Raw genomic sequence first — 26,840 nt, 5'->3', positions numbered from 1 at the left:
CACAGTGCTGTACATAATCCGAATACTCAGTAAAGTCTCTATTATGAAACCACTGAAAGTCTTTAAAAAGGGCACAGGAATAAAAGCTAAAAAGGAGTGCTGAACAGGAAAGAATCAGCTGACAAGATAAAAACAGAAAGCAGGCTCTGAATGTGAACAGTAACGCTGCTTTTTCTGTCTCTTTGCTAACGTACACAAATTAAAACCCACTTAAAAAAAAACACCCCACTCTGATTCTTGTGCTGCGTCCATTAGCAGCCTTCAGAAAGACTGAAATCTCTCTCCGCTTCTCGGCTCTCTGTTTATGTTTTCAAGCTCGCCGTCGCTGCCGAAAGCTATAGAAAAATCAGGGAGTGTATCATTAATGATAATTAGACAATTAGTGCATCGTTAGCGGTTAATTTGTGAGCAAATGAACATGATTGGGAGTCAGAAAGTGTTTCGAGCGCAGCTCTAAGTTTAGTTCATTGCTTCTGAAATCTTGTGCTTGTGTTTAGTTTTATGTGTTTCGTCAGCTGTTTTCAGTTTTGTTGAGCACACACTGATTGTGCTGTCAAACGGATGTGTGCAATGGCGCCCCCTTATGGACTACAGAGATGTATAATTATTTTCCCTGAGTCACTGAACTGCAGGTGTGTGTGTGTGTTTGTTTCAGTGACTTTTTGCTCGCATCCCTCTCATACACCCCCCCAGTTTTTCCTCTTTTCTGCCTCCATTGATCCTTGCCTCACGCTGAGTCCAAGTCTGCCAATATGCAGTTAAAGAGCGTGTGTGTCTGTGTGGGGGTGTGCTTTCATGTTTGTGTGTGTCACTGCAGGTTTTCCTCTCATTATCTCTGGTATTTGTCTCTACATGATACTTTTTTTCCCTCTTCTTTTAGTTTTTTCCCCACTTTTTTTCACATATCCTGAAGAAAACTTGTCTTGATTTATGGCTACAGCGGTGTGTGTGTGTGTGTGTGTGTGTGTGTGTGTGTTTTTGCTTTTGCTTTTTTTTTTTCATTGTGTGTGCTGACCTTCACAGTTGGATAGAGGCGAGGTAATTTAGTGTGGAGTTCCAAAATAGGGAGGAAGGTTTTGTTGCTCTGTGTTAATGCAGACCTGAGGGGAAGTGTGTGTGTGTGTGTGCGCGTGTCTAATTGTGTTACTCGTGTTGTGGAGACATGCATTTAAAAAAAAAAGGCGAGCATAAGGTGGATTCACATCAGCACACACCTTGTAAAGGTGTCGGGCTCCAGTCACTCATGCTGTAGTCTTTCATTTAATCTCTGTTCCCTGAGTTTAACATGTAGGCAGCACCGTCTGCCTGGTGTTATAAGTAACCTGATCAAACCGCATGAAGTTGAGGACAAACTCTGGGAACAATTGGCTGACAGTTTGTCATTTAAGGACCTGTAGGCGTCATGCCGTCTTCTGTAAAGCTGTACTAAAGTGTTCTGCATGGTAGAGCAAGTGGAAGCTCCAGAAGATGATGCAATGGACATAACATTGGATAACAGTGTCACACTGCTTTTTGCATAATGTCAGTGGGGAATTTTGATAAGTGGTGAAGGAAGTACTTACTGTGCAATACAAAAGTGTTCCATTGTACGCAAGTTTTTTATTTTAAATGTCAGCAAAATGTCTTTAAAATGTCTCTTAAATCAGACGCTTGCTAGTGCTGTGCTGTATTTCCTGTGTTATTAAAGCAGATGTGGCATCAGGCTATATCAGAGATGGATGTTACTGCCAGGCCTGAAAAATGAAACGACTGGAAAAGGATCTTGAGCCTGCATTCTTTCTAGCAGCCAGCAGGAGGCGACTGCTCTGCTCTGTGGTTGTACGGCAGTGTGAGAGAAAAGAACTGAATATCTTGGACCCCAATAAACATCATGTGTCATTGTGTTTATTTCATAAATTATTATGCAGGAAATAAAACAGGGTACAGTGCTGTGCAGAAGTCTTGGCCACCCGTCATTTCTTTATATTATTATTTCAAGGAGCCAGTTTTTCTTGATTTATTTAGTTTTTTTCAAGTTGTCTCGACCATTAGTTTTCCAGGCTTTTTGAAGGGCATTGGCTGCTTTTTCACTCATTTTTAGTCCAGTAATTGTACCTGCTGCTAGCAACAATCATTTCTTCCTATTTCTTTAGTTGGATTTATGAAAAATGCCAAAAATAACAGTTTGATAGACATATATTTGTATTTTTGCACCAACTTCCCAAAGAACTGGTGAAGCAGAAGCTATCTACATCAGATGAACCGTATCTGAAAGTCATGTTCTTCAGAAACTGGTGAAAAAAAATCATGCAGTCCTGACAGAGAGCCCGAGAGAAACATCTGGACCTTCATATGATCCATATACTGTTCACTGAAGCCTCATCAGAATGGTCTCAGTGGAAGGGCGGTTGTCAATGTGAAACAAGGAGAAAAGGCTGAGGTATGCCAGATTACACAAGAATCGGGCTGAAAATCAACAGAAATTTAATATTTTTGGTGAGAAGGTCAGAAGAGAGACACAACAGTGAGTTTCTACAGTAAAACACCATGGATGTTCTGTTCTGGTTTGGGGCTTTATTTTAGCCAGTGGTGTTGGGGATCTTGTCAAAATCGATGGTATTATGAACATAGAAAAGCACCATCAGATTTTAATCCACCATCTGGAAAACATCTGAGTGGCAACAGCTTTGTTTTTAAACATACCGATGATCCCAAACACACTGCTGATGCAGAGAAAGCTTACCTGTGTAGCTAACACACAATGGAACACTGAGTCGTGGACTGGCCTCAACATTATTGAAGCAGTGTGTGTGATCATCCTGATAAAGAACAGAACAAAAGGCAGAAACAACCAAAGAAGAGCTTTGAATGTCCTTCAGGGAGCCTGCTGAACTATTCCTGAAGACTGCCTGACTGACAGAGTTCAGACTGTGCTGCAGAATAAAGGAAGTCACACCAAATACTGACTTTCAAACTTGTTAGAATTGTGTAAACTCTGTTTTTGTCTTACGCTATATTTGTTTGCATGTTTCAATAAATCACTCCACCCATGTCCCATTTTTCTAGCAATATGTAAAGAAATGAAGGGTGGCTCGGGACTTCTGCACAGTACTGTACTGTATATTTTAGGGTTTGGCTAGCTTGTAATTGACAAGCTGCTAATGTATGAGCCAGGTTCAAAATCAAAGAGGGTAACAACCAAAACGCAGAACTATTGGCTTCGAAACTCTCCACAAACCAAATGTAGAATGTCGCCATGGTGTCCAAGTCCATCCTTTATATATTCAGTCCATGAGGTAGTTGTATTGGGTTAAAGCTGCAGTATATGTGCTTCCAAGACACAACCACCACAACATTAAGATTCTCTTAATGTAAGTCATTAATTTTTTTCTAGTTAAAACTATGATTACGGTTTGGATAAGATGGACAGTGGTTTTGGTCTCCAGAAACATATTTTTTTAGTTAATGAAATGTCCTCTGAAGTGATGGGAACATGCCCGTGTGTGTGTGTGCAGTTTGAATACGACGAGCAGCAGGAGGTGAACGTATCCTTCCACATCAAGGACAGAGACACTGAGAGGAAGATTGACAGCACCCTGACAGGTTGGTATTTCACCAACACAGACACTTCACAATCGCACATAAATCAGGATAAAGTGTGAAAGTGCAGTTGTCACGCTGTCTTTAGTGTCACCTTCGCTCATTTCAAATTCACTTCCAGCTGCATTATGATAATTAGCTTTATCCTCTCTTCTCCATCTTATTCTTCATCTTGCTCTCCTCTTCTTGCCGCCGTCTCCCCAACAGTCATACTGTATAGCTGCTCAGTGGGAAGAGAAGACTGCAGCCTGTGTAAACATGCCGACTCCAAGTACCAGTGTGTTTGGTGCGCCGCCTCACACAGCTGTGTTTACCGGGAACTCTGCCGTTCACCACAGCCAGCGCAGTGCCCCAACCCAGAAATCACTGATGTGAGTCATAAAAACACAAAGCCACGACCTCTGACATGTCGGTAGGAAACACTGTTGGAACTGTTTTATGGACAGGATTGGTTCTATGCTTGGGAGCCTGACGGGTTTGAATGAGTGAAATGTATGTGCGTTAACCTTTACCCTCTGTAAGACTATGGCAGTGTGATTCATCCGTCCTTCCATCCATTGTCTTCTGTTTATCTGATTTGGAAGCAGGTTGCAGCAGGATAAACAGGATTGTTTACTTCCGATGTTTTCAAGTTCATCCTGAAGCATCTTAGGCAAATTTTGATCCATCCCAGGGTCTCTTTACACTCAGATGTATGAACCACCTCACCCAGCTTCTTTTAATGTGAAAGGCCTGCAACCATACTCTGAGGCTCGTCCAGATATCTGAGCTCTCTAAAAGTCCAGACACCCAACAGATGAAGCTAGTTTCTGCCATTTGTATCTGCAACTTCCCTCTTCTGGTCCACTTCTCCTTTGCTTTGGACACCAACTCTCCCCCAACTCAGCAATCGTGTCGTCCACACAAAAATCTGAAACATGATTCTCAAACAGATCTTCCTCACATTGACATCCTGTTCATATGTAAAAATGAACAGGATGTCAATGTGTAAAAATGAACAGGATGAACAGTTATTGGAACAGTTATTGGAGTCCAGTCCCAGCTGGACTCCAATAACCATCAATCCAAACAGTCAAAAAAATACATAAATGAATAAAACACATGGCCTGGATAGAACATCATTAAGACCATGTGGACTAATTCAAAGTCTAGTCAGTTTTTTTCTTACTGCTTTTATTTCACTTTCCATTTAATGTAGCTGATTGACTTTCTTAGTTTATGATCATGGATAGGCTCCTTAGGCTTCCCTGTGATCTTAAGGTGGATGAGTACTTAAGGGGATGGATGGATGGACTGATGGTTTTTAGGATGGATGGATGATTTTTTGTTGTATGTGCCAATGTTTTTGGGGGCAAAGCACTACATTTTTCTGTTCATCATTCAGCAAAATCACAGGTAAAAAGTTATAAGAGAGCTTTATCATGTTCAGATATCCCAGTTTTGGGTGAGAATTCCTGGGACTGAGTAAAAAATCTGCACAAAGAATGTCTTATTCTTCAGTTTCACACAAATATAACAACCACAAAGACTTGAACAAGAACTGCAGCATGTTCCATTTATAATCTGCACTGAACCAGAGAGTGGCCTCACAGCATTTCAGAGATTAAACCGCAGAGCTGTGATGTGGCTGTGTCATTTAACAGAAGCAGAAATCCAGGAGAAGATCTGCGAGTAGCACCTTTAATAGAGCCAGTATTGCATTTTCCCTTCTCATCGTAACAGAAGACGAGAAAACCTACTGACATAAATCACACCGTCGTTCATGTGAAGTTGTCCTTTGTAGAAAAGAGTGCAGCGGGAAAACTGCAACCAGCTCTGAAATGTGCTGCGGCTGCAGAAAAAAATAAATACATACATAGAAAGCAATCATATGGATGACAGAGGACAAGAATGATTTTACATGGATCTGTTTGATTGTTGTCACCTTGCACAATCTGATTCGCTCACCAACATATTTTTGTGAGTGCTCTTACTTGGTCAGCATCGAGTCCAAGTTTTTGGTGCAAAGCCAAAAAGTTCCTCACTTTAAACCTGATGGCCATCACCATCATCTTTACAGGAATGGGCTGTTACGTTATCAGCTAACCCTGGCTAGCCTAGTTAGCAAGCTGGATCCACAGACTGTATTTGCGCGACACAGAGAAACAAACACCTGCTAATTAGTATTAAATAAGACACTAAAGCTGGAGTACAGATTAATTAATTTGCAGCATTTAACTTCACTTAACAATCATTAGGTCGACTCCAATCACTTGAATTAATTGAGGTCATTCAATTTAGCCACACTATTAATATTACACATTTTTATCTTTACTGCAGTTTAAATGGGTGAGATGCATTACAGTCACACTAAAGCAGCACAACCAGAATTATGAAGTTACCACCTTTGAAATAGTTACTTCAAAGATGGGGATCGGGTCTGCGGCCACTCAGATTCAGCTCAAAGCAGCTTTGCCACATCAAGATGGCGATCAAACAGCAATCAGACAGTCGGCCTGCTCTCAGTTTGCTGTTGAATGGGGCCAATCTGGCAATCACATGCAGTCTGTTTGGGTTAATACACCCATTAACTGTGACAAATTGGCCAAAACTTCAAATCTGTTTGCAGCTACATACATAGAAATTCTGCTACTACTTACATTAAGTACCAGTTTAACTGGAAAATAGGCGCTTGGCTGGATTGCTTTTACTTAGGAGGAATAACCAATACCTGGTTGGCATCCAGCTGAGTCGAATCCCTTTTTGCAAAGGGTTGATTGCCAGCACATTGCAGTCAATTTGGTTTAGAAATTAGACAGCAATTCTTTGCAACCTTTAATCAATCTGTCTGAGAGAGATTGAAGTCGGTCATCTTCCTAAACCACGGGTGTCCAACTCCAGGCCTCAAGTGCCGGTGTCCTGCAGGTTTTAGATCTCACCCTGGGTCAACACCCCTGAATCAAATGATTAGTTCATCACCAGCCCTCTGGAGAACTTCAAGACATGTTGAAGAGGTAATTTAGTCATTTAAATGAGTTGTGTTGGACACATTTAAAACCTGCAGGGCACCTGCCCTTGAGGCCTGATGTTGGACACCTCTGTCCTAAATTATTAGTTTTTTTATTAATTTTTATTTTGTTCAGTATCAAACACATTTTGTTCTTCAGGATTTTTTCTTTTAGTCGTACATCAAAGAAAACAAAGCAAGAATCCACGAACCCTCACCTACATCTGTGTGGACGGTCTTAGAAATCCACATCATTGGCTCAGGTCATTGCTAACACTAAGTTTAACAATTCACTTGCATCCTTAGATCAGATCCATACAGCTTTCCACAAATTCATCTCTTCTCTCTTTGTCACTGAGCTAATTTTTTCCCTCCCATATTGTATTCGCTGTTTGTCTCCTCCTTGGCTGCACAGCTTCAGTATGTTTCCTATTTTCTCTGGAACAGCAGTCATTTGTTTCAGGCCCCGTCTTGATTTCCTCTGGGCTGCGGCTGATTATGCCAGAAGAAGTTAGTTATTTCCGCAGCAGACTTTGGCTTTGCTGAGGACGACAGGGAGGTGAATATATACAAGATGAATTTGGTCTTATACGTCGTGCAGTCGCGTCAAATTGAAGATGCGATGGCCCAAATTGAAGCAGATATGCGGCGCCTTTATTTCAGAAGATGTGTTTTCACAGGCTGTACTTCAACATCTTTATGAATATTTATACATTAATGTCATAATATTGGAAGCAGAAATATTTACAATTTGTTTTTTTTCTTCTTTTTTTGTATTTTTTTCCCATTTTCAGATTTTTCCCTTTAATTCATAAAGTCGTAGTACAGAGAGAAAACCCCAAAAAGCACAGAATTATACAAATATTTTCTTTATTAGATCTAAAATAATTGAAAAAAATATTCTTTTTAAATATTACAAAGCATCTAGTGCATTTAATGGAATATTTATTTTAAAAAATTGACGTATTCATTGGTCGGTAGGTCACTTGTCATTAAAATAAAAGCAGCGCGGCCTGTTTTTACCTTTACACTGTGCTGCATTCCAATTAGCATTCAAGTTCACCTGAAGCATCCCTGAAGCCTTCATTTGTTGGACACTTTAGCCAAGTGGAAAATGGTGTGCTGTGAGTGGCACATGCAGGCGTGCCATCATTCTGTGATTTGGGGAACGCTTTGCATTTTCATTATCACTCGGAAGCATTTGCTTAATCGTAGGAAGCCAAAATTGTTAATATTCGATTGTTGTGCAGTATTCTGTAAGGACGTTTCAAACCTGTTTCTACCCACATCTCGTGTCACTGATTGACAGAAAAAGTAACTCGGGTATTATTGCAGGTTTTGGAATTTCAGCTCTCCTGCTATGATCTATGATATCAAACAGTCTTTTCTTTCCTTCTCCAGATCAGCCCTCGGTACGGCCCTCTGAATGGCCGGATCTCAGTGACCATCAAAGGCTCCAACATGGGAATAAAGAAGGAAGACATCAAAAAGATCACCGTGGCCGGAGTGGACTGCATTCACCAGGAGGACAGATACTCCGTCTCGACCAGGTGATCTAACAGGAGCGACGGCGGCCTCGTTAACATGCAGATAGAAGCACACCTGTTGCTTTTACACATTAAGCTGAAGCTCTTTCATATGCACCTGTGGCAGTGTGCTGACATGAATTATTAGCTAAAGATAAAAATCTATAAAAAGGTGGAAGCTTAGTATTTCTGCACGTCATCTTGGTTTTTTGGTTGATTGTACCAGGCACTGCCCCGCAGGTGAAGGCTTTGATCTATTAGCCGGACCCAAAACTAGATTACTTACATACTTGCAAGTAATCTCCATATGTAATGTACAATTAAGGGGTTGATTGAAGAGTGGGCACCGAGTTATTTGAATTCAGTGCCTCCATCTGTTTTCTGAACCGCGGCCTCTGTTGTTCTCTGTCGGCAGTGTGGTGTGTGAGATCGGCCCGGCGAAGCGAAACCCACCGCAGGACCTCCCGTTTGAAAGGACCAACAGCGGACCAGTGGAGATAACAGTTGAAGGAGAACGATCTGGGATATCTCAGGTCTATTTCACCTACCGGGTACGTCAAGACCTTCCTCTAACACAGGGTCAGGAAACGCATGAAAGTACTAGGTGCTCATCAGCACTTTCAAAATAAGAGTGTGGGGTTTGCCTACTAGTAAGGTAATCGTGGGTAACCGTGAGTATGGATAAAAAGAAATAGGTCAGTAGACAGACGCTAGATAGATGCCTCACCTTGCTTGTATTATTCAGGCTGTGTAGCTTGTGTCAGGCTTTTCCATCCGCTGATAATTTAAGACGGTGACAATTAACGAAGCTCAGTAATAAACCGATAAATCCCCCTGAAAACACCAGAGGGCTCCTTTACATACAGCTCAGGCTTCATAGCATAATGTGCATCAGAACCCACATATGTTAACAGCTAACATGTGTCATATCTGTATACTAGTTTGCTATTAGAAATGCTGTAGATTTGTCTCCTGATCTTCTGTCTTAAAGCATCTTAGTTCAACTTCAGGAAGCTTTTAAAAAACTGTTCAGTCTGGTGTAGTTAAACCTGCAGACACTGCGTGCAAACCTCAAAGTCTCTGAGGCAACACCGAACATTGTTTGACACAAGTGCTTCAAACCCCAGAGATCAAATCCCAGAAACATTAAAAGGTTTCCAACAAAGTAAAAGCACGCGGCCCTTCTCTGGTGCGATGCAGGGAAACCGTCTCCCTAAAGAAGCAGCAGTGCGTGAAAATACTCCTCGCATACAAATTCACCACCGCCGCACCAAACTCCATTCGGTTTCCAGTCGTCCCCCCACCCTCGCATAGCACAAGGGGAGAAACAAACATGATCAAAATAAATGTGCTTCACCTGCTGTTCTGTTTTGTTTCTTGAACTCGGCTCAGTTGCTTAATTTGAATATCGCTGTTCACATTCATATTTCTTGTTTGTTTCTATTAAACTGACAAAAAGCTAATTAAAGCAAACTGCTGAGACCAAAATGACTAATTTAGTTCATCAGCAGTGCGTCACTGCCTTTAAATGCTACCACTCAGCTCAGGGTTGGAACTTTAGATTACTGCATTGCTGATTTGTCTCAGTGTCTACGCAGAAATATGAAACTAATAAACATGCTGACCACGATGTTGGGCTTTTCATGAACAAGAACACATCGTGTTACGAAAATATTCAAAATCCAAATGTTTTCACTCCTTTTAGCTTCTCAAATGTGATGAATTTCAGAGTGTTAGAGGTGAAATTGGTTAACATTATGATTACAAGGAGCATTTTGACTATTGTTTTGAACTGGTAGGTTGATTAATGAAAAGCCACAAATCACAAAAAACACACATGTGCCGTTACCCTCAGAAAAAAACAAAAACTGCCCAAATCCGTGTTGCTGAATCGTGAAAACAAAAAATACTTCCACATCTTTAAAGTGATCGCTGTATTTATATACCTGCACTCTACACTGCAAAAAACGATTTTCAAGAAAGTAAAAAAACCCTTGTTTATGGACATTTTTTCTTATTTTTTGTCTAAAAAGAAAATATATTCTTAACAAGCAAGTTTTGCACAAGAAAATAAATCTTATTCTAGGAAAATATGTCTAGCTTTTCCTTAAAAGGATATTTCAGCTCATCTTGAGCTTTATTTACCAGTTACAAGGTATGAAAACGGTTCGGTTGAAATTCCAGAATAAAAACAAGATTATTTTTCTCATTTCAAGAGTAAGGCCACTTAAACAGCTGCTCAGTTTAAGAAATGTATTTATTGACACTAAAGTGTAATAAAACTGCTGTCAAGTTTGACACAACACGGGCACACACTATCTGGATCATGCTGTATTGCGTTTTGCTCAATCACTGCATCTTCTCCTGAGTTCAATCTGGTGTCTACAGCCGCATCCATTGTTGGCTGGCTTGTTGGCTGGTTTTCGACCACTGGATCAGTAGGCCCACATGTTACTCAGACCTCTCACCAATGATGAGGGTTCCCTCCTAGAACTGCAATTGAGATTAATTGACTGGTTAAAGATATTAATTACAAGCTACACTGATAATTTCTAAATAATTCTATTCTGCATTTGATAATTTACTCTAAAATATGTATGTTTTCAGACTGAGTTTAATAAATTGTTACTAATTTAATGCTGATTGACATTTGGCAGCTTAACTGTCGTTTAAAAGCTCCTCAAAAACCTAAACCTGGAAAGCTAAACTTGGAAAATATTGCAAAAACCTTACGATCTGGAGCAAGGAGCATGAGACATGAAAACCTGGGGGGGGGGACGACACAGATGACAGAGGATAAAAAGCAGACGATCCGACAAAGAACGGAGGGAAGTACACACTAATATATACACACACACACAGGGAAACGAGGAGTTGGCAGACAGGTACGAAACACAGCTGACACTAATCAGATCAATCAAAAACGAAGCAGATAACACAGCTGACGCGACGAATCCTACTTCCGGGCCTAAAGTAGTCTGGGTTTTGTGTTGTTAACATGTTTAATGCTTTGTATTTTCTTCTATTTAATCTCAAAAAGCTCCTAAAAACAGTCAGTGATCACTGTTGACCTCCCTCGGCTTTTATTACCGCTAATCATTTATTTAAGCTCAGTTTTTAAAACCTTAAGATGTAACTACAGCACAGCCCATGCAGCAGTATATGAATAACTAACCTCGTATTGTGGATGGATTATCTCAGTTGTTCTCCTGGCTGAAGTTTGGTCCGTTTACAGCATCCTGCCATGCGATTACATTTGTTCCTGACCACCGAGAACCCTCACGTTAACTTTTATCTTAAAAACTTTTATTTTATTTATGTTGGAAGTGATAGCAGAGCTGTACGTTTTAATTTGTTTCTAAACCCCCGCAGTCAGGACATGCTATATTGTATTTAGATGGAAGCTAGCGAGCTAACTTCCTTCTAACTTCGTTAAATGTCATAAATTCTGTTTTCATGGATGCCTGGATGCTAAACTCAATTGTTACACCTGGTAGAGCAGAACGCTGATCATTTTATTAAAGATGAAAGACTTTAGACAGTGTTTTAACTCTCAGTAATGCCACAGTGATCATTTGATATATGGACCTGCAGCAGAGTTTAGGCCCAGACACGGCTAGTGACGTCAGACTGAACAACCGGATAAAGCCAAGATGACCAGGATTATTCCATTAAGGGGTAGGAATGGCTATCCTAATTCGGTGCCTTATAACAGCTGTAGTAAGTAATAGTACCCACATGTCAGTATTTACTGAATATAATCTAAATAAATAGTCAAATCTTTAAATATATAGAATTTTATAGATATAAAAGAGCGAACTAAACCATTTCTGTACACAACCCCATACTTCTGAGTTGGTACAGTCCAGCTTCGCGCCTCTAGCTTCTTGCCTCAAATTTGGATTGCAGGATTAGTAATATTTTGGGGTACAGTGGTACAGTGTGAAGAAATTAAGACACGCTATGGAGAAACTGGACGAAATAACAATTGCCACCCTGAAAGGTATGTGACTGTTTTGTTTTTTATATGTTTTGTGTTCTGCTATGTTGCATGTTAAGTCGCTAGCATGGCAGGCTATACTCGGTTGTTAGCTTAGCTTGTGCGGTTAGCTTAGTTGCATTAGCATATTTAAATATGCTAGTGCTATTACACTACGTACATGGGTATTTTTGAAAACTGAGATTTTCCGTTTTCGTTTTAAAAAATAATCCCGTCCACATGTAAATGCAGAAATGAAGGAAAACGCTGCTAGGAGCATGCCAAAGCAACAGGTGGCGATATATTCCCAACCGTGTAGAAATGTTGGCCAATCAGAAGTCTAGAAGCCTCGGTGGGAAATAGCAAACAAAGATGGGGCATAGAAGCAGAACCCAGTCCTATGTGTGGAGGGACAGTAACTGTGTTTGTATATGTAAGCATTTAAACACTGCAGAGAGTACAATTAACGGTAACAGTATTGTAGAAATTAATTTCACCGAAACAATAACGCGGCGCACAGTGTGACGTCAAAAAAGGCGCACACCTTTGACGCTGCGTCTTCTCCGTTTTTCTCGTCCACACCTAAATGCAAAACCTGAGTTTTTGAAAATATCCACCCTGGCAGGCGTTTTTAGAAATCTCCGTTTTCAGTGACCGAAAACGCCGTTTACGTGTGGACGAAAGGTGCAAACGCATACAAAAATCAGCTTTTTCAAAAATACCCGGGTAGGTGTGGACCTAGCGTCTGTGAATTTATTCAACAAGTGTGCAAAATGCCATAATTTAATGCCAGTTTTACAGAAATTGTGGGAGTTTCAAATTTCCATTAGTAAAGTTATTTCATTATATACTTTAGCACAGGAAGTTAAAAAAAGAGACATTTATATGTATACACTTATATAATTGATGTATCACAAATATAATACTTTTTCCAGTCAATGGGAGGAAGGTAATTTAGAACCTGTGGAGCAGTCAGGAGGGAATATAATGAAATAGAGTATTGTTTTTAAATGGTAAATATTAAATTATGTTTCTTGTGTATCCTGTGTGTTACCCAAGCAAAGCTGTCAGCTGGCTTGCACATGAGGATAATGCAATGTAGTGATAATTGGAAACTCCTATTGCAGAAGCATATGTTGGAGAAGACCTGCTCTCATCACTGTCACGAGATGACATCAAAGATCTGTTTCCTGGTCCTGAACATTTCCTCAGGCGTCGGGCTCTATGGCTTGCAGTGCACAAATGTGAAGAAGTAAGTTCTGTCCTATCGCTGTGTGACAAAACTGTGAACACACCAGCTTGTTTTATGCAGTTTCAAGTAATTCCACCAATACTCACTTAACAGATAGACAGTAGAATCTTCTTTAGTTTTGGTTTAAATCAAGTGGCCTACACATTTATTAAATATACATATTTTTTATTGTTCAACACTTTTCCTGATATTTTGCTGTACTTTCTTTCATGTTTAGAGACCTAGTTCTTGTGCAATTTTATGTGAAATTAGCCCTATGTACACTGTATTTTAGAACAAGACTGCTGCTGAAAAAATGCTAACAACTACTGGAGATGGTCTATGTGTATATATTGTTGAATTTTGCAGTTACTCATGTTTTCATTTTATATATTTTACTGTGGAGTCAGTCAAATATTCTTAAAGTTCAGATACCCATGTTGATGTTAAGAAAACCTACAAAAAAAGTTGATCTATTTTAAACTGGAATGCAACTCAAAAATTGTGTTTCTTATGGTCTTGTTCTAATCCTCTTTTTTTCTGTCATGTAAACTTCAGAAGACCCTGAAGGCTACCTGCATCAGCGACCCCTGGGTGTCCAGTTCTGCTTGTCTCTAAAGGCAACTGCATGATAGCTGTTGGAAGCACACCGGTGAGCACTTTTGACCGGAAGGATCTTAATGAGGGACTGCTCTATCTGATGGCATATTACTACGCCCTCCACCTCACATATCCAAAGTGCATTTCCACGCTGCTGTCTGTCTTGCAAACTGAAATACTCAAAGACTCCATCCATGACCGAGATTCAACCCCCTCTTACAGGAAGGCTCTTGGTGAGTGGAAGTCATTCATTGAGTGAGTCTCTCCGATGACAGACTCCATCTGCCTTGTTTATCAGACTCAGTGTTAGTCAGTGAGGTTGGTTTTTTTTTTCTCTAGAAAAGTTGTTCAAATGGAAAACACATGTTTGTTTGTGTGGTCGTTAAACTTGTTCTTCTAAAATGTTTTGGAATATAGGATTTGCAATAGTGATTGTTTTAAGCTTCAGCAAAATTTAGTTTTGATACCAGCCATGAGTGTGTTATACTGTTATTATTCGTGTTAAGAGTATCTGGAATATGCACTTCTTGTATTGGCCATGTTACACAGTACCCTGCTGAAATGTATAATTTTAGACATGATTCTCCTGGAACAGACCTCAGTGAGTTACTGACCCATTGCTGTGTCAATAAAGCGCAAAAACTAAGAGTGCTTTTGATGTCTTAATTTAAGATAAATTCCCTTATTTTTAGTAGCTTTTTGAAGAGATGGTGTCTTATTCTCAGGAATTTTGGCTGATTATTGTTCTCAGAGTCAAAACATAATTCTTATAGTTAGCTCAATCAAGAAAGAAACAATTCAGTTTTAAGAAAATTTGTCCTATAGTAAGGTGTTTTTTTTTTACGTGAAAAATCTAAATTAAGGTGTAGAATCTTAAAGTAAGCAAATAATTCTTGAAAACAGCTTGTTCAAGAAAGCATAATACTCATTTTAAGTACAGATTTTCTAAATAAAAAAGTGTCTTTTACTTATAATAAGTCACATTTTCTTGAATTAAGCATACATTTTAGACAATTTTGTCTAGTTAAAAGGCATATGTCAGTTAGGATAATTTGCTAGTTTTAAGAATTCTAGTCAAGCAACTTTTGCTTACCCCATTGGCAGATTTTTTTGCTCAAAACAAGGAAATTTTGTCAGATTTAAGAATATTTGGCTTGTTTCAAGTATAGCTGTTTTTGCAGTGTAGGGTAGCTTTGCATGATTCACAGTTCAGAATAATCCTGATTTATAGTTTAGTCGGCATTGGTGCTGCCTCTCAGTCACTCCTGTGTGGGTCAAGCTGTTTTAACTTTCTTTGCTGCTCATAAACAGAAAGTCCAAACTACAGGCAGAGCTTTCATAATGCCCATTCTAAGGATATCCACTGGCCAAGGATTCATAAAGATGAAGAAGAAAAAAAACATACTTTATACAGTACTTAATACTATCTACTCACCTTTCAAACACCAACTTACAAAATGGATTTAAAAACATAGAGATGTTCTTTAGAAAACATAAATTATACTATAAAAACTTGACCAAGGGTTTGAGCTGTCACTTGAGAAGGTACCATACCCAAAACAAAACGAAAAGAATTGTTGAAGTTCACAAAGCAGGACAAAAGTGTCAGGAACTGGAGTGAGAATGTCAAAGAGCCACACAGTACAAAACCAGCGTGGCAGAGGAAGGAAATAAAAGACTCTGACACAACTGCCACCTGACTGACACCCATGAACGACTTAGTCAAGTCAGGAAATGTAGTGTAAAAAAATGACTCAAACTCTCCACAGAAATGGACTGAGAGGTCGCAGTCCAACAATAAAACCAGTACTGCAGAAGAAGACGTCCTTAATCCAGACTAAAGTGTGGTAAGGACAGCCTGGAGAAAATTATTCATACTGGAAGCTAAACTAGACTAAACTAGAGCTCTTTGGTCACAGAGACCAAAGAGCTGCTTATGTTTGGAGAAAGAAGGCTACAACCTAAAGATGAGCGTTTCTACAGTGAAACACGGTGGTGGGAGTATCGTGCTGTGGGGAGGCTGCGGTGCATCTGGAATTGGGGATCTCCTAAAAGCTGAAGGAATCGTGAAGAAGGATATGTGAAGATTTTCAAAGAAAACCTCAAGCTGTCAGCAGCTAAACTGGGTCTGGGTCGTCGCTTTGCATTCCAACATGACAATCACCCAAAACATGCATCACTCCTGGTGAAGAAGTACCTCCAGAAGACCACAGTGAACATTACTGACCAGCCTGCGCAAAGCCGCGACTTGAATCCCGTTAACAATCTGTGAGGTGAACTGAAGACCAAGGTTCATACTGGAAGGCCTTTAAATCTGAGGCGCTTCAGAGATTCACCAAAGACGAACGAGCTGGGATTGCTGCAGGCTGTTATTCAGGGTGTTTGGGAAAGCTTTCTATAAAAGCACTTGTGAAGCGCTTAAAAAAAACAAGCAGTCATTTTCATTGGGGCAAATACTTCTGTCCCCATTGGTATTTAAAATGGAAAATGGAGACTCTTTGAGTAAAGACTTTTTTTTGGCACCAGAAGCTTTCCAGTGTCCATTTGGAGTTTTCATGTTCAGCTTTCATTGTGGTCTAAAGTGACAGAACCATCACGGAGGACTTAAAAACCTGTGCTTTTTTTTTATTTTTTTATTCCAAACAGGCAGCCTTTACTCTTCAGTCACATTAGAGTAAACGCCTTCAGATGACTATAAAGACAATTAAATGTTCCTGAATGATTGGAGCTGTTCATCCTAAACTTTAAAGTTTCTGTGTGTCACAAAAACACACTAATAAGCTCATCTGGGTTATAATTGATGTACAATGACTAATTACTGCAGCTGATAAATGCTGACCTTTGATGTGAATGAGCCTGACGCTGCCTCATTTTAATTCCACATCGATTTGTTCAGATTTCCATCTGCTGCGACTCCCCTAGTGAGCGTCTCTGGGTTGGAGTTTGTTTCCTTTTAAAGCGAAGAACTGTCTGCATTCCCTTTGTGTCTCACACCGAATACACTTCAGCTGCTGCTGCCTCCTGCACTGCTGTTTTCTCTGTGTGTTCAACTTCCAACCAGGCAGAATTGTTATCAGTTTGTCTGTCGTTGGGGATATTTATTTTTGTGCTTGCAGCGCTGTCTGCCAGAACAGCGAGAACAAATCTGCAACAGCAACGAGCCGAATGCTTAAGTGCGTCTCAGCAGCTGCACATGTGCTGCTCTGATTTAAAGGATATCATAGTTCTTCTTTGCTTTGGATTCATATTTTTATACTTTTTTATTTATATAAGATTCTTCTTGCATCTAAACAAAGATGACTTGATAAATTTTGAAGGCTCTTTGTGCTGGGATGTAAACCAGGCATAATATTTGCTCTTGGTTTGGTTGTCCTGTCAGGACTGTACAGAACCTTCCAGTATAACAGAAACCCCTCCAGCTGACCCACAGAGCACAGAAGTAGAAAACGTGCCCGATGGTGAAGCTCTGCTGTGACACGGATTTTTATTTTCTTTCTTTGTAGTTGTTGTTCTTAGTTGTTCTGCTGCCTAAATACCACAGGGTCGAGTTATTGAGTTACTGAGCTGCATAAAATTTACTATCCGTTTGAGTTGGAGATCAAAGCGTCTGTACCTGCAGGACAGCAGCTGGAACATAATGAAGTCTACACGGTTAAAGTTTTCTCTTCACTTCTCGATTTTATTCTTCTCTCTCTCTGCTGCTCGGTTTGACGGATCTGGGACCTTTTGTTTTTATTATTATTATTATTTTACTCTCCAGAAGCTTTAAAAAAGTGTTTGCAGTTTGAAACCTTGATTTAAGAATTAAATACAAATATCTGTCCTTCTGAAATTCTCCCAGAGGCACGGAGACATACTCAAAGGAGTCAAACTGTAAAGGAGACTCTCTCTTCCTTTATGTTAGTACCATTATAGATTATTTGTATTAAATGCATGTAGCCTTTAGTTTGGATTTTATGATTTCTGTCGCTGGAAAATATTTTGGTGAGATGGAAGTGACGGTATAGCTGCACCATTAAAGTGATATACTTAATGAATCATTAGTTTTAAGTACTTTAAGTATTTGTTGCTCAAGCTTTTGCACTGTAACTTAAGTAGGTTCATAACTTTTACTGAAGGATATTTTTTCACTGTTTCAGTTATTTTGTACGAATTGATGCCGCGTCACATGATGCATCTTTATTCAGGCACAGGGCTGCATATGAACCTAGAATAGTAAAAGTTTCTACTCTAGTTATAATCATATGATTTTGTAGAAGCCCAGCCTCGCCTTATTCCTGCTCACACTTCTTGACTTACTTGCTTTCTGACTTATGAATATGTGTGTTACGTGTACATTTCCAGGAAGTTTGTTACACTGGCTGATTTTAACTTCTACAGCAGTTCTGTTGTCATGTAGCGCCATCATCAGACTAAAATTTAAATTGGTCAAATATGATGCTCTAATCCCGGGGTCTCAAACTGAAATGAGCTGTGGACCACTGCTGGCATTGCCACCTCATTGAAGCCACTTTAGTGTTCAAGTAATGCAAAAAAACACAACAAAACACCCACAAATATTTCTGAAAATGTAGTGGGGTTTTTTTTTTCTTCAAATATTCTATAACAAGACAAAACTGAAAATGTGAACGCAATTTTTTTCCCAGTCTTAACTGAAGCTTTTCATTAAACTACCAAATAAACAAATTTGTACTCTTTCTCGCCAGACACGTGGCAGCACTTCTGCTATAGTTTTGTTCATATTTAACAAAATAAAAATGCAGACATAAGTGTACACGTTAGTTTTTGACTGCTAGTGAAAACTGTTTTCTTTAGAAATAACTCTCACTGAACTAACACAGTCAACATGGTTACCATGTTTGTACTCTCTGCTCATATTTCCTTCATATTAAATAACTTTTTGCTTTTTAAAGAGCTTATTTTAACATTGCACTCAAAAACAAACAAATCCTCCCTAACAAAAAAGTTACTTCAAGGGCCAAATTGTATTATATTTCTTCATGTCAATATACGGGCTGCAAGTAGGGGAGACGTGGGCTACAAGTGGCCCCCAGGCCGCGCGTTTGAGACCCCTGCTCTAAATCAAACAAAAGTTTGAATAATAATTTTGTAAAAAAAAATTTGAAACATAAAATGTCATTTTAAATTTTGCAACATATTTCCACAAAAAGTTAGTGTAAAATTAAAACTTAAAATTGATTTAAAAATCCCCCCAAAATAAAAATTATTTGAATCACGCTTAACCAAAAGCAAATAATGGAGAGTTAAGTGTTGAACTTGAAGAATATGTATAAAGATTTCTACAATTATGCAGATTGTCCAGTTTTCAATCACATAAAACTGTAAAACTGATCATTCTTCACCATAAATTCAGTAATTACAGTAACACAGGTGCCTGGTTTCTCTATATTAAAGCAGTGCGGACTGCAGCCGGTCACTCTGTTGGTTTCATAATGTTAACAAGCTAAAGTGTGGTTTTATACACGGTGTATCTGAACCTGCTGCTTTGCTCTTACAGGCAGGTGGTGCAGCATGTGTTTATGGTGCCGGCATTTAAGTAGCAGCCATCTGGAGTAGCCTCCTATAGAGTTACTTAGCCTGTTGAGAGGTTTTTATAAACGCAGCGCTCTTATCAACAGATGTAAATTGTCCTCTAAGTGTTTGATCCTTCAGTAAAACCTCCAGTTGGTAAATAAATGGGCTAATTTTGTTGTTCATTAATAGAAATATGAGGTCTACTTGTTTGCTTTTATTACAGTTAAATTAAAACATGATTACTCTAATGTGCTTAACTTTTTTAATCAAAGCAAAAAATGATGAAATAAAACACAAACACAGCGGACGTTCGTGCTTGTGTTCCAGCTGTAGTCTTTATTAACATTTAGAAACACATTCTCATGTGATCCGTCCTAAAGTCAGGATTCTCGTCATTATATCAAGTAGAAAAGAAGGCAAATAATTTTCTTACCTGTTCAGTCAAATGTGATCTGAACTTTTTTTTTTCAAACTGCTAAAGTAAATGTACAAAATCTAGAAATGCAAAAAGACACAAATATGATTAAATTAATATATGAAATGTATGTACATACATAATAGCCTCTGTAATAGAAGGTATCCACATATTGTATGAAAATTGCAGCATATTTCCATTAAAGTTACTGAGTTTTGTCATTTTTCCCCTGTTTTCTGTGCAGGACCCCGAACCGAGAACAGTCACACCAGAGAGGGGTCCAGCAGCTGGAGGGACGGTGATCACGATCGGAGGCAAAGACCTGGACACTGCCACTAAAGAGGATGTTGCTGTGACAGTGGGAGGAGTTCCCTGCGAAGTGTAAGTGACACCTGGTAAAGTACAAAGCAAATGGTACCAGAAACAAAAAAATAAAGAGAATAGATGGACCTGAAACTCATTTATATTCATAAATATTTTCTTTTGGTTCTTCAAGACCAAATACAACATAGAAAATGAGTCAGTCGCTCCTTTTCACAGAGTTCATGAACTTTTTCCATCCATTTAGGGATTGTATTGCTTTTCTTGTTTCCCGAGACAGCCTGTGTTCATACTCTTCCTTCCTCCTCTTCAGCCTTTCGTTCGGCACAGAGATCACCTGTAAGACCGGCAGGTATCGTGGGCAGAAGGTCCCATCGGACCGCTTAACAGTGACTGTGAAATACGGGACGAACACCACCAAAGACATCCCAGGAGCCTATCAGTACTCGGAAAACCCCAAGGTCACGGACTATAACCCCAAAGCCAGCTTCATATGGTGAGTGTGGTCACATCACACACACATTTTTGCTTGTTTGCTAACAGCCCTCAAAAAGACGCCTGACACAGATGTAGATGATGAATTCAAGAATATTGTAAACGGCGCTCTTTTCTTTATTAATTGGCTTCTCAGGCACACAAATCAGTGAATATTTCCATTTGTTGATTTGACTTAAATACAAGTACAGTGCTTGATTTAAATTTACCTTATTTAAATTTGATCTGTGCATCTTTAAAGGTCATCACCTTGTCTCTCAAAATAAAATTTGGGTTATTGAGTTTGGAATGGGAGTTGTATGAGATGCATAATAAAATTACAGACACATGAAAGTGGTTATATCTGGGCTTGCAGAGATGGATCTAAAACTTCAAGCAGCACTGGAAGTGACCCAGAGCAGCAGATTGCCGCAGTCGCCCATAATTTTCATGGAGCAACACCATGATGCAAATACTCACTTGGTGTAACAATAAATACCTCTGTGACCAGTTTCACCTAGCAACATTAACTGCAGGGAGCTTTCCAGCTGGTCGCCAACTGGTCTCTAAGCCTTTGACTGGTACGGTATCAGTCTGCGGCCTTATTTGGATAAAAAGTCTGTAATGGTAAAAAGAAAACAACAAAGCCAGAAACATAAAGTACTCCGTGTGATGCATTTTTGTGTTGAGGTTAAAGGATGTAACAAACTTGACTCACTTAGATTTAAATTCGCTGTTATTAAGCATTTGAGAAAATAAAGAGATGGAGTGAAGCTAAAACCTCCACCAGATGTAAATCCAAGTCCTTAAAATGATTTATAAGCTTATTCTTTATTATTTTTGTGTAGCGGTGGTCGAAAGATTGTGGTGTCTGGAAACGGGTTTGATCTCATCCAGAGAGCCATGATGAAAGTCCAGCCCTCCCCTGACGAGTTTTCACACAATTCACCGCCTGAAGAGGTAAGAGCTGGTGTCATCACACTAGGAAAAAGCAGTGGTTGGAGACAGCCTTGCAACCTAAATGAACTTGCAGTCTTGGTGCCTTTGAAATGGTTGCTTTGAAGACGGGGATCAGGTCTGTGGCCACTCACTGTCAGTTACTGTCATAGGTGCATCAAGGTGGCAATAAAAAGGCTAGAAAACAGTCAGTTTGCAATTAAATGGGGTAAAATTGGCAGTTTATTTGTGGTAATATGGACATTAACTGACAGATCAGCAGCATGCAGAGAAATTCTCATTAACTACTTATATTCAGACAGCCAATACCTCAACAATTTGAAACAGAAATTCAGAAATCCTCCAAAAATAGTCACATTTATGACAAACGACAAAGGAACTCTGCAAACCCTGCTTTCATTTCGCTAATCTGTCTGTGATTCCCGCAGATGTTTGGAGACGAGTTGCCTGAATGTGGTTTCCCAGATGGTGGAAATAACTGATTTATATCTACTACAGTTGAATTATGTGTGATGTATTATTAATCTCTCACAAGTAGTAATATACCTAATAAGCACCTAGCAAAGTGCTAAATGATATCTAATTATTCTAACGATTGGGTTTTTTTGTTTGTTTGTTTTGTCAATATGATGAGGTGTATCAGTGTACCAACACAGGCATAACAATACAGCAGCATTAGCACCTAATAGTGAAAATAAAGGTGTCAAATCAAAGAAGAATTTGCAGAAACCCATTAAATTTTATTTCCCACAAGAAAAGATAAATGACCAACTATCCTTAATTCATCTTTTCTTTAAATTTCCGTAAAAATTAACGCCTTTGTTGTGTGTTCTTTAAAAAATTGTATTTGCTTTCATTTAAAAATTTCACATTGAATGGGTTAAAATTCATGTGTGTGTATCTGGAACATTGTATGTTAATGGACATCAGCAAAACTGGTCATTTAGATCTGTAGTGCCTGGGTAAATTTTGACTCAACAGGGGCATACGTAGAGTGTATCTTTATTATAACTAGTAAGGCATTACAAAATGTGGCCGCTTTTACTGACAGCACACTGTTCTACAACTTAAAATGAACAAATAATTGCTAAAAATAGCCAAGTATTCACCGTTTTCCTCTTATATTTTGATCTTTGTGAGAAAACATCCATCGCGAGAGACAGTAAGACCACGTTTCTTTAGAATTACTTCGGGCAAAATGTGCAGTCAGTGTGACTGTGAGGATGTTTTTAATAAATGCAGAGTGTCAGCTTGACGTACGTCAGTCTGCAGCCTCATCTGCCGCTTGTTCTCGCCGAGCCAAAAGCCTGAGACTGAGGGAACGGAGCAACGCTGCTATTTCACTGCTGAATAGCTTTGAGTGACAGAGACTCGTAGGAAAGATTCACTGCAGGGGAGAGGAGGTGAAGTCGTTTTATTGTCACTTCATCAAAAGCTGCTGTCTGAACCGGGAAGAAAGAGAGGGAGACTCAGTGGGGAGGCAGAGAGAGGGAAGAAAGAGGAGTATGGGAAAGAGACAGAGGAGGAGGAAATATGAAGAAAAAGTTCAACCTGCGCTGTGATTCACTGCCATCAAACTGTCTGCAGGTTAAAATAGAAAAAGCTGAATTCAATCTGACAATAATAGATTTTTTTGTCCACTTGAGGGCAGCAGAAAAGAGTCGGTTTTGTGTATTTGAATATGTAGATTTTATTCGACATTCTGCTGTCACTCTGACACCATTTCAATAATAAATCTACTTAAAGTAGTTTTTGGCAAGCTAGACTTCATATTTAATGAAGAATAAAAACTCTTGGGGTTCCTTTTTTTGTCCATGTGATGGTAGTCATCTCTTGACACTTTAAATTCTAAGCTGAAGACTTGTAATGAATAGAAATCCAACAATCCACCAAAAGCACAGAGCTAAGAGAGGGCAGCCTCCTTTTCACTTTTTTTAAGCTCAGTTTTTGGTCTCCACCACACTCAGTGTTCACCAGCTACTGAAAACAAACAAAATAATTAAATACGGTATATATTGAACACCTGCCATGACTCGCTGGGACACTTGAAACAACCTATAAACCTGAGTCTGATTGTTTGGTTGTACAGCCAGGAATGATCTGGCAGCCCTGTTATCTACTAGGTATCTCCTTGTATCCTTGTAGCTCCTCTTTTGGTCTCCACTACCTTCTCGGGGAACTTTTGGCTTTATAGAAGCTAAATGCTCCACAGTAAAAACAAATTATAAAGTCTTTTTTAAAACATCAGCTGACAGATGTGTTTTTGTTTTTGAAGCAACCAAAGCCGGGCGAAAATTTTAAGTCTGGCGTAGAAGATTTTTACAAAAAGCCGATCTTTTCTTTGAGCTTTACACACGCCTGGCTCATTCGTCAGTTGTTCTCACTCTGATTAATTTCACTCTTTTTCTTTTATTTGTCTAGTTTGTGCAGGAGGCTCTGAGCAAAAACGACACAGTCCTCCAGTTTTACTCCCCGACAGTGAACTCCAGCTACGAAACCCTCTCTCAGTCTCTCAGGATTTACCTCCAGCTGGACAATGTGATCGAGGAGCTGAAGAGCTTCAACTATCACCCCAACCCCACCTTCAACGAGCTCGCCAGGAACGTCATCACGGAGACCGGCATCATCATCGTGACTGTGAGCACTGATTGCTAAAGATGCTCTTTGACTCTTTTTCTGTAAATGGAGCTCGCTCTCATTTTCTCACTTTTGTCAGGGTTGGGGTTTCTCCAAGGCGATGACAGCCAAAGAGGCCCAGGCGTTTGTTGGAGATGCCTCGTGTCACGTAAACATACTGCAGGTAAACACTGTCTGTTTGAGGAAAGTTTATAATGGCTTTATAATAAGTTTACACTGTAAACATGGAGCTGATGTTCACATTTTATGAAATGTGGGGATATGAGACGGTCGTGTTATCCATGTCTAACACTGCGTGGCTGTTGTTTAAGCTGAGAGTACGAGTACGAGTCTGCCACGTCTGCCTTCCCACAGACATACAGGCTTCTAAAACTGCAGCATTAGGACACACTCAACGCTTGATCTCTCCTTTGGAAACCATTCAGCGTTCTGATGAAAGTAATTCAGTGAAGGCGCTGTCTCTCGATGAGTAGACTGCAAAGATGTTATGATGTCAAAAACAAAACATCTTCCGAAGCTTTAGTTCTGATGCACCATGTGAAAATAAAACATATTGCCTCCTGGTTTATCTGCTTTTGTTGTATGAGCAAAACAAACACCACAATTTCCTTTTAGTTAATGCAGCGTGTTGTGTCTCATTCCAGCTCCTTATATTTTTGGATTCTACTTGGATACTTTTTGCATCATACAGATTAAAGAGAAAAAGTCCTCACTCATCTAAAACAAGCCGTTTTAGCCCCTTTTTCTTTAGGACCTGCCATCCCTGTGGGCTCCCTCTTGCCCCTCTGATGGCTTTAAAAAACAGAAGCCAATATTTCTGAGAATGTTGACTGACATTTCGGCCATTCTGTTATAAACATCTATTTGGGTACTGTGCAAAAAACTTGAGTCACCCCTTATTTCTTTATGTTGCTTCCAAGGAGCCAGAACTACTTGTCATTTTAAAATGGTCCTGGTCTTCTAGTTCTCCAGGCCTTCTGAAGGTCTTTCACCTTTTTTTGTTTTTTGGGCAGAGCATCGGCTGCTTTTTTTACTCACTTTCAGTCCAGTTCTTGTACCTGCCCATTTTCAGAGGAATGCTTGTTGGTCACAACACCTTAAATCTGACCTGTGAATCATTCAAGCATAGAAAGGCACCTAACTCAAGGGATGAACCAATGTTGTTAGCAAAGAATCAAATCTTTAGACACTTTTGTTACTTTGTTACTAGCAGGTTGTTGCAAAATACGTAATTTGTTCCCATTTCTTCTTTTACATCACTAAAAAATGCTCAATTTGACACTATTTGACAGACATAAAATATTCTTCCATTAACTAGGTGATTCCTAAAAAACTATATATACTATAAACTATATAAACTATATATTTGACAAAAGAAGAGATAGTGAGCCTTAAAGAAAAACCCATCTACAGCAGGTGATCCACATCTGAAAGCCGTGTCCTCAAGAAACAGGAAAAAAATTGAGCAAACACGTGACACAGGACCTGAGAGACGCATCTTGACTTTCAGATGATCCATCTGCTGTTTACTGAAGCCTCATCAGAAATGTTCTCAGTGGAAGGGCAGCTGTCAAGAAGCAGTTCTTAAGCAAACGTACCATTCTTCAGTATGAGAATGATCCCAAACACACTCTTAATGCAGTAAAAGAATACCAGAGCTCAGACCACAGCATTGTTGAGGCAGTGTGGGATCAACTTGAGAGGGAACAGAACAAACGGCGGAACCATCAAAGAAGAGCTTTGAATGTCCTTCGAGAAGCCTGGAGAACTATTCCTCAAGACTCCTTCATTTACTTCAGTCAGTGTTAGAAAACTTGAGCCGTGTTGAAGAATAAAGGTCGTCATTACCAGAGCTCACTACAGTTGAATTTTGGCCTTGTATTTGTATTTGTTTGCAAAGAAATAAGGGATGACTCAAGACTTTTGCATTAGTACAGAAGATATGTGAAACTAATAGTTCCCATTTAATTTTCATGAAAGTGTTTCTTCTTGTAGTTGAGAACAGAAGCAGCGTACAGGCAATTAATTGACTGCAGTGGGTGTAAAACGATTAAACCAACAGACATTATTGTGCTAATTGCAGCTGTTGCTACTTCCCTTTCTGTTCCCTTCTCCTGCACTTTAAATTGATAAAGTGAATGAAACGTGCTGATTTATAGATTTTGGTGTTTGGATACCAAAATCAATCTGAGGGGCTGCAAAATTATCAGGTAAGGAAAAAAGAGGGGAAATATGTTCCAAACAAACTATTTTATTATTGTGACTCCAAAAAACTGTGAACATTTATCAGAATCTGTGTATTATATTTAGTGATGCACCACTAAACATGTGCTTAGTTCACCTGTGTGACTCTTCATTCTCTCCTGTGGGCCCGGTACAGGATGATAAGCTGATCCTGGAGGCTCCTTCATCGCAGCCCAGAGCCAGGTCCAAACGTCAGCGCAGAGACACAGTCAACGACCTGCTGGAGCTGGTGGTGAGCATGTGACCTTTTAAGCCCTTTGGCAGCCAGGAATGATGCTACTCGAGGACGTAGGGACAGTACAGAGCTTCTTACGCTAGTGTTTCAGATCCTGTAAAAGAACAGCACTGTTGCTTCA

At 39.5% G+C, this 26,840-nt stretch overlaps 1 protein-coding gene and 3 long non-coding RNA genes across 6 annotated transcripts in view; 2 read left to right on the top strand and 2 right to left on the bottom strand.

The window, feature by feature from the left end:
- plxnb2a.1 (plexin b2a, tandem duplicate 1) overlaps positions 1 to 26,840 on the top strand; it is a 224,714-nt gene that overhangs the window by 178,702 nt on the left and 19,172 nt on the right. Inside the window, exons 17-26 of the mRNA XM_003448113.5 lie at positions 3,495 to 3,582; positions 3,787 to 3,950; positions 7,967 to 8,115; positions 8,507 to 8,642; positions 20,096 to 20,232; positions 20,486 to 20,668; positions 21,495 to 21,606; positions 24,025 to 24,240; positions 24,320 to 24,403; positions 26,621 to 26,716. Of these exons, the coding sequence (XP_003448161.1) occupies positions 3,495 to 3,582; positions 3,787 to 3,950; positions 7,967 to 8,115; positions 8,507 to 8,642; positions 20,096 to 20,232; positions 20,486 to 20,668; positions 21,495 to 21,606; positions 24,025 to 24,240; positions 24,320 to 24,403; positions 26,621 to 26,716 (1,365 nt within the window). The remainder of the gene's footprint in view (positions 1 to 3,494; positions 3,583 to 3,786; positions 3,951 to 7,966; positions 8,116 to 8,506; positions 8,643 to 20,095; positions 20,233 to 20,485; positions 20,669 to 21,494; positions 21,607 to 24,024; positions 24,241 to 24,319; positions 24,404 to 26,620; positions 26,717 to 26,840) is intronic.
- LOC102076471 (uncharacterized) lies at positions 4,189 to 6,212 on the bottom strand. Of its 2 annotated transcripts, none has more exons than XR_003214500.1 (3): positions 5,964 to 6,212; positions 5,527 to 5,700; positions 4,189 to 5,410 (listed from the first exon to the last, which is right to left on the bottom strand). It is a non-coding gene; the product is annotated as an uncharacterized LOC102076471 (long non-coding RNA). The 2 variants fall into 2 exon arrangements; XR_003214499.1 differs by having other exon boundaries at positions 5,553 to 5,700.
- Positions 10,331 to 11,163, bottom strand: LOC109195135 (uncharacterized). Its single transcript, XR_002056812.2, has 2 exons — positions 10,825 to 11,163; positions 10,331 to 10,584 (listed from the first exon to the last, which is right to left on the bottom strand). It is a non-coding gene; the product is annotated as an uncharacterized LOC109195135 (long non-coding RNA).
- On the top strand, positions 11,628 to 14,549 carry LOC102076143 (uncharacterized). Of its 2 annotated transcripts, XR_002056811.2 has the most exons (4): positions 11,628 to 11,769; positions 12,001 to 12,094; positions 13,198 to 13,322; positions 13,860 to 14,549. It is a non-coding gene; the product is annotated as an uncharacterized LOC102076143 (long non-coding RNA). The 2 variants fall into 2 exon arrangements; XR_002056810.2 differs by having other exon boundaries at positions 11,634 to 12,094.

The sequence above is a fragment of the Oreochromis niloticus genome, linkage group LG17 (genome assembly GCF_001858045.2).
Source record: "Oreochromis niloticus isolate F11D_XX linkage group LG17, O_niloticus_UMD_NMBU, whole genome shotgun sequence".
Taxonomy (NCBI): Eukaryota; Metazoa; Chordata; class Actinopteri; order Cichliformes; family Cichlidae; genus Oreochromis; species Oreochromis niloticus.
This window is presented reverse-complemented; position numbering and strand designations above follow the sequence as displayed.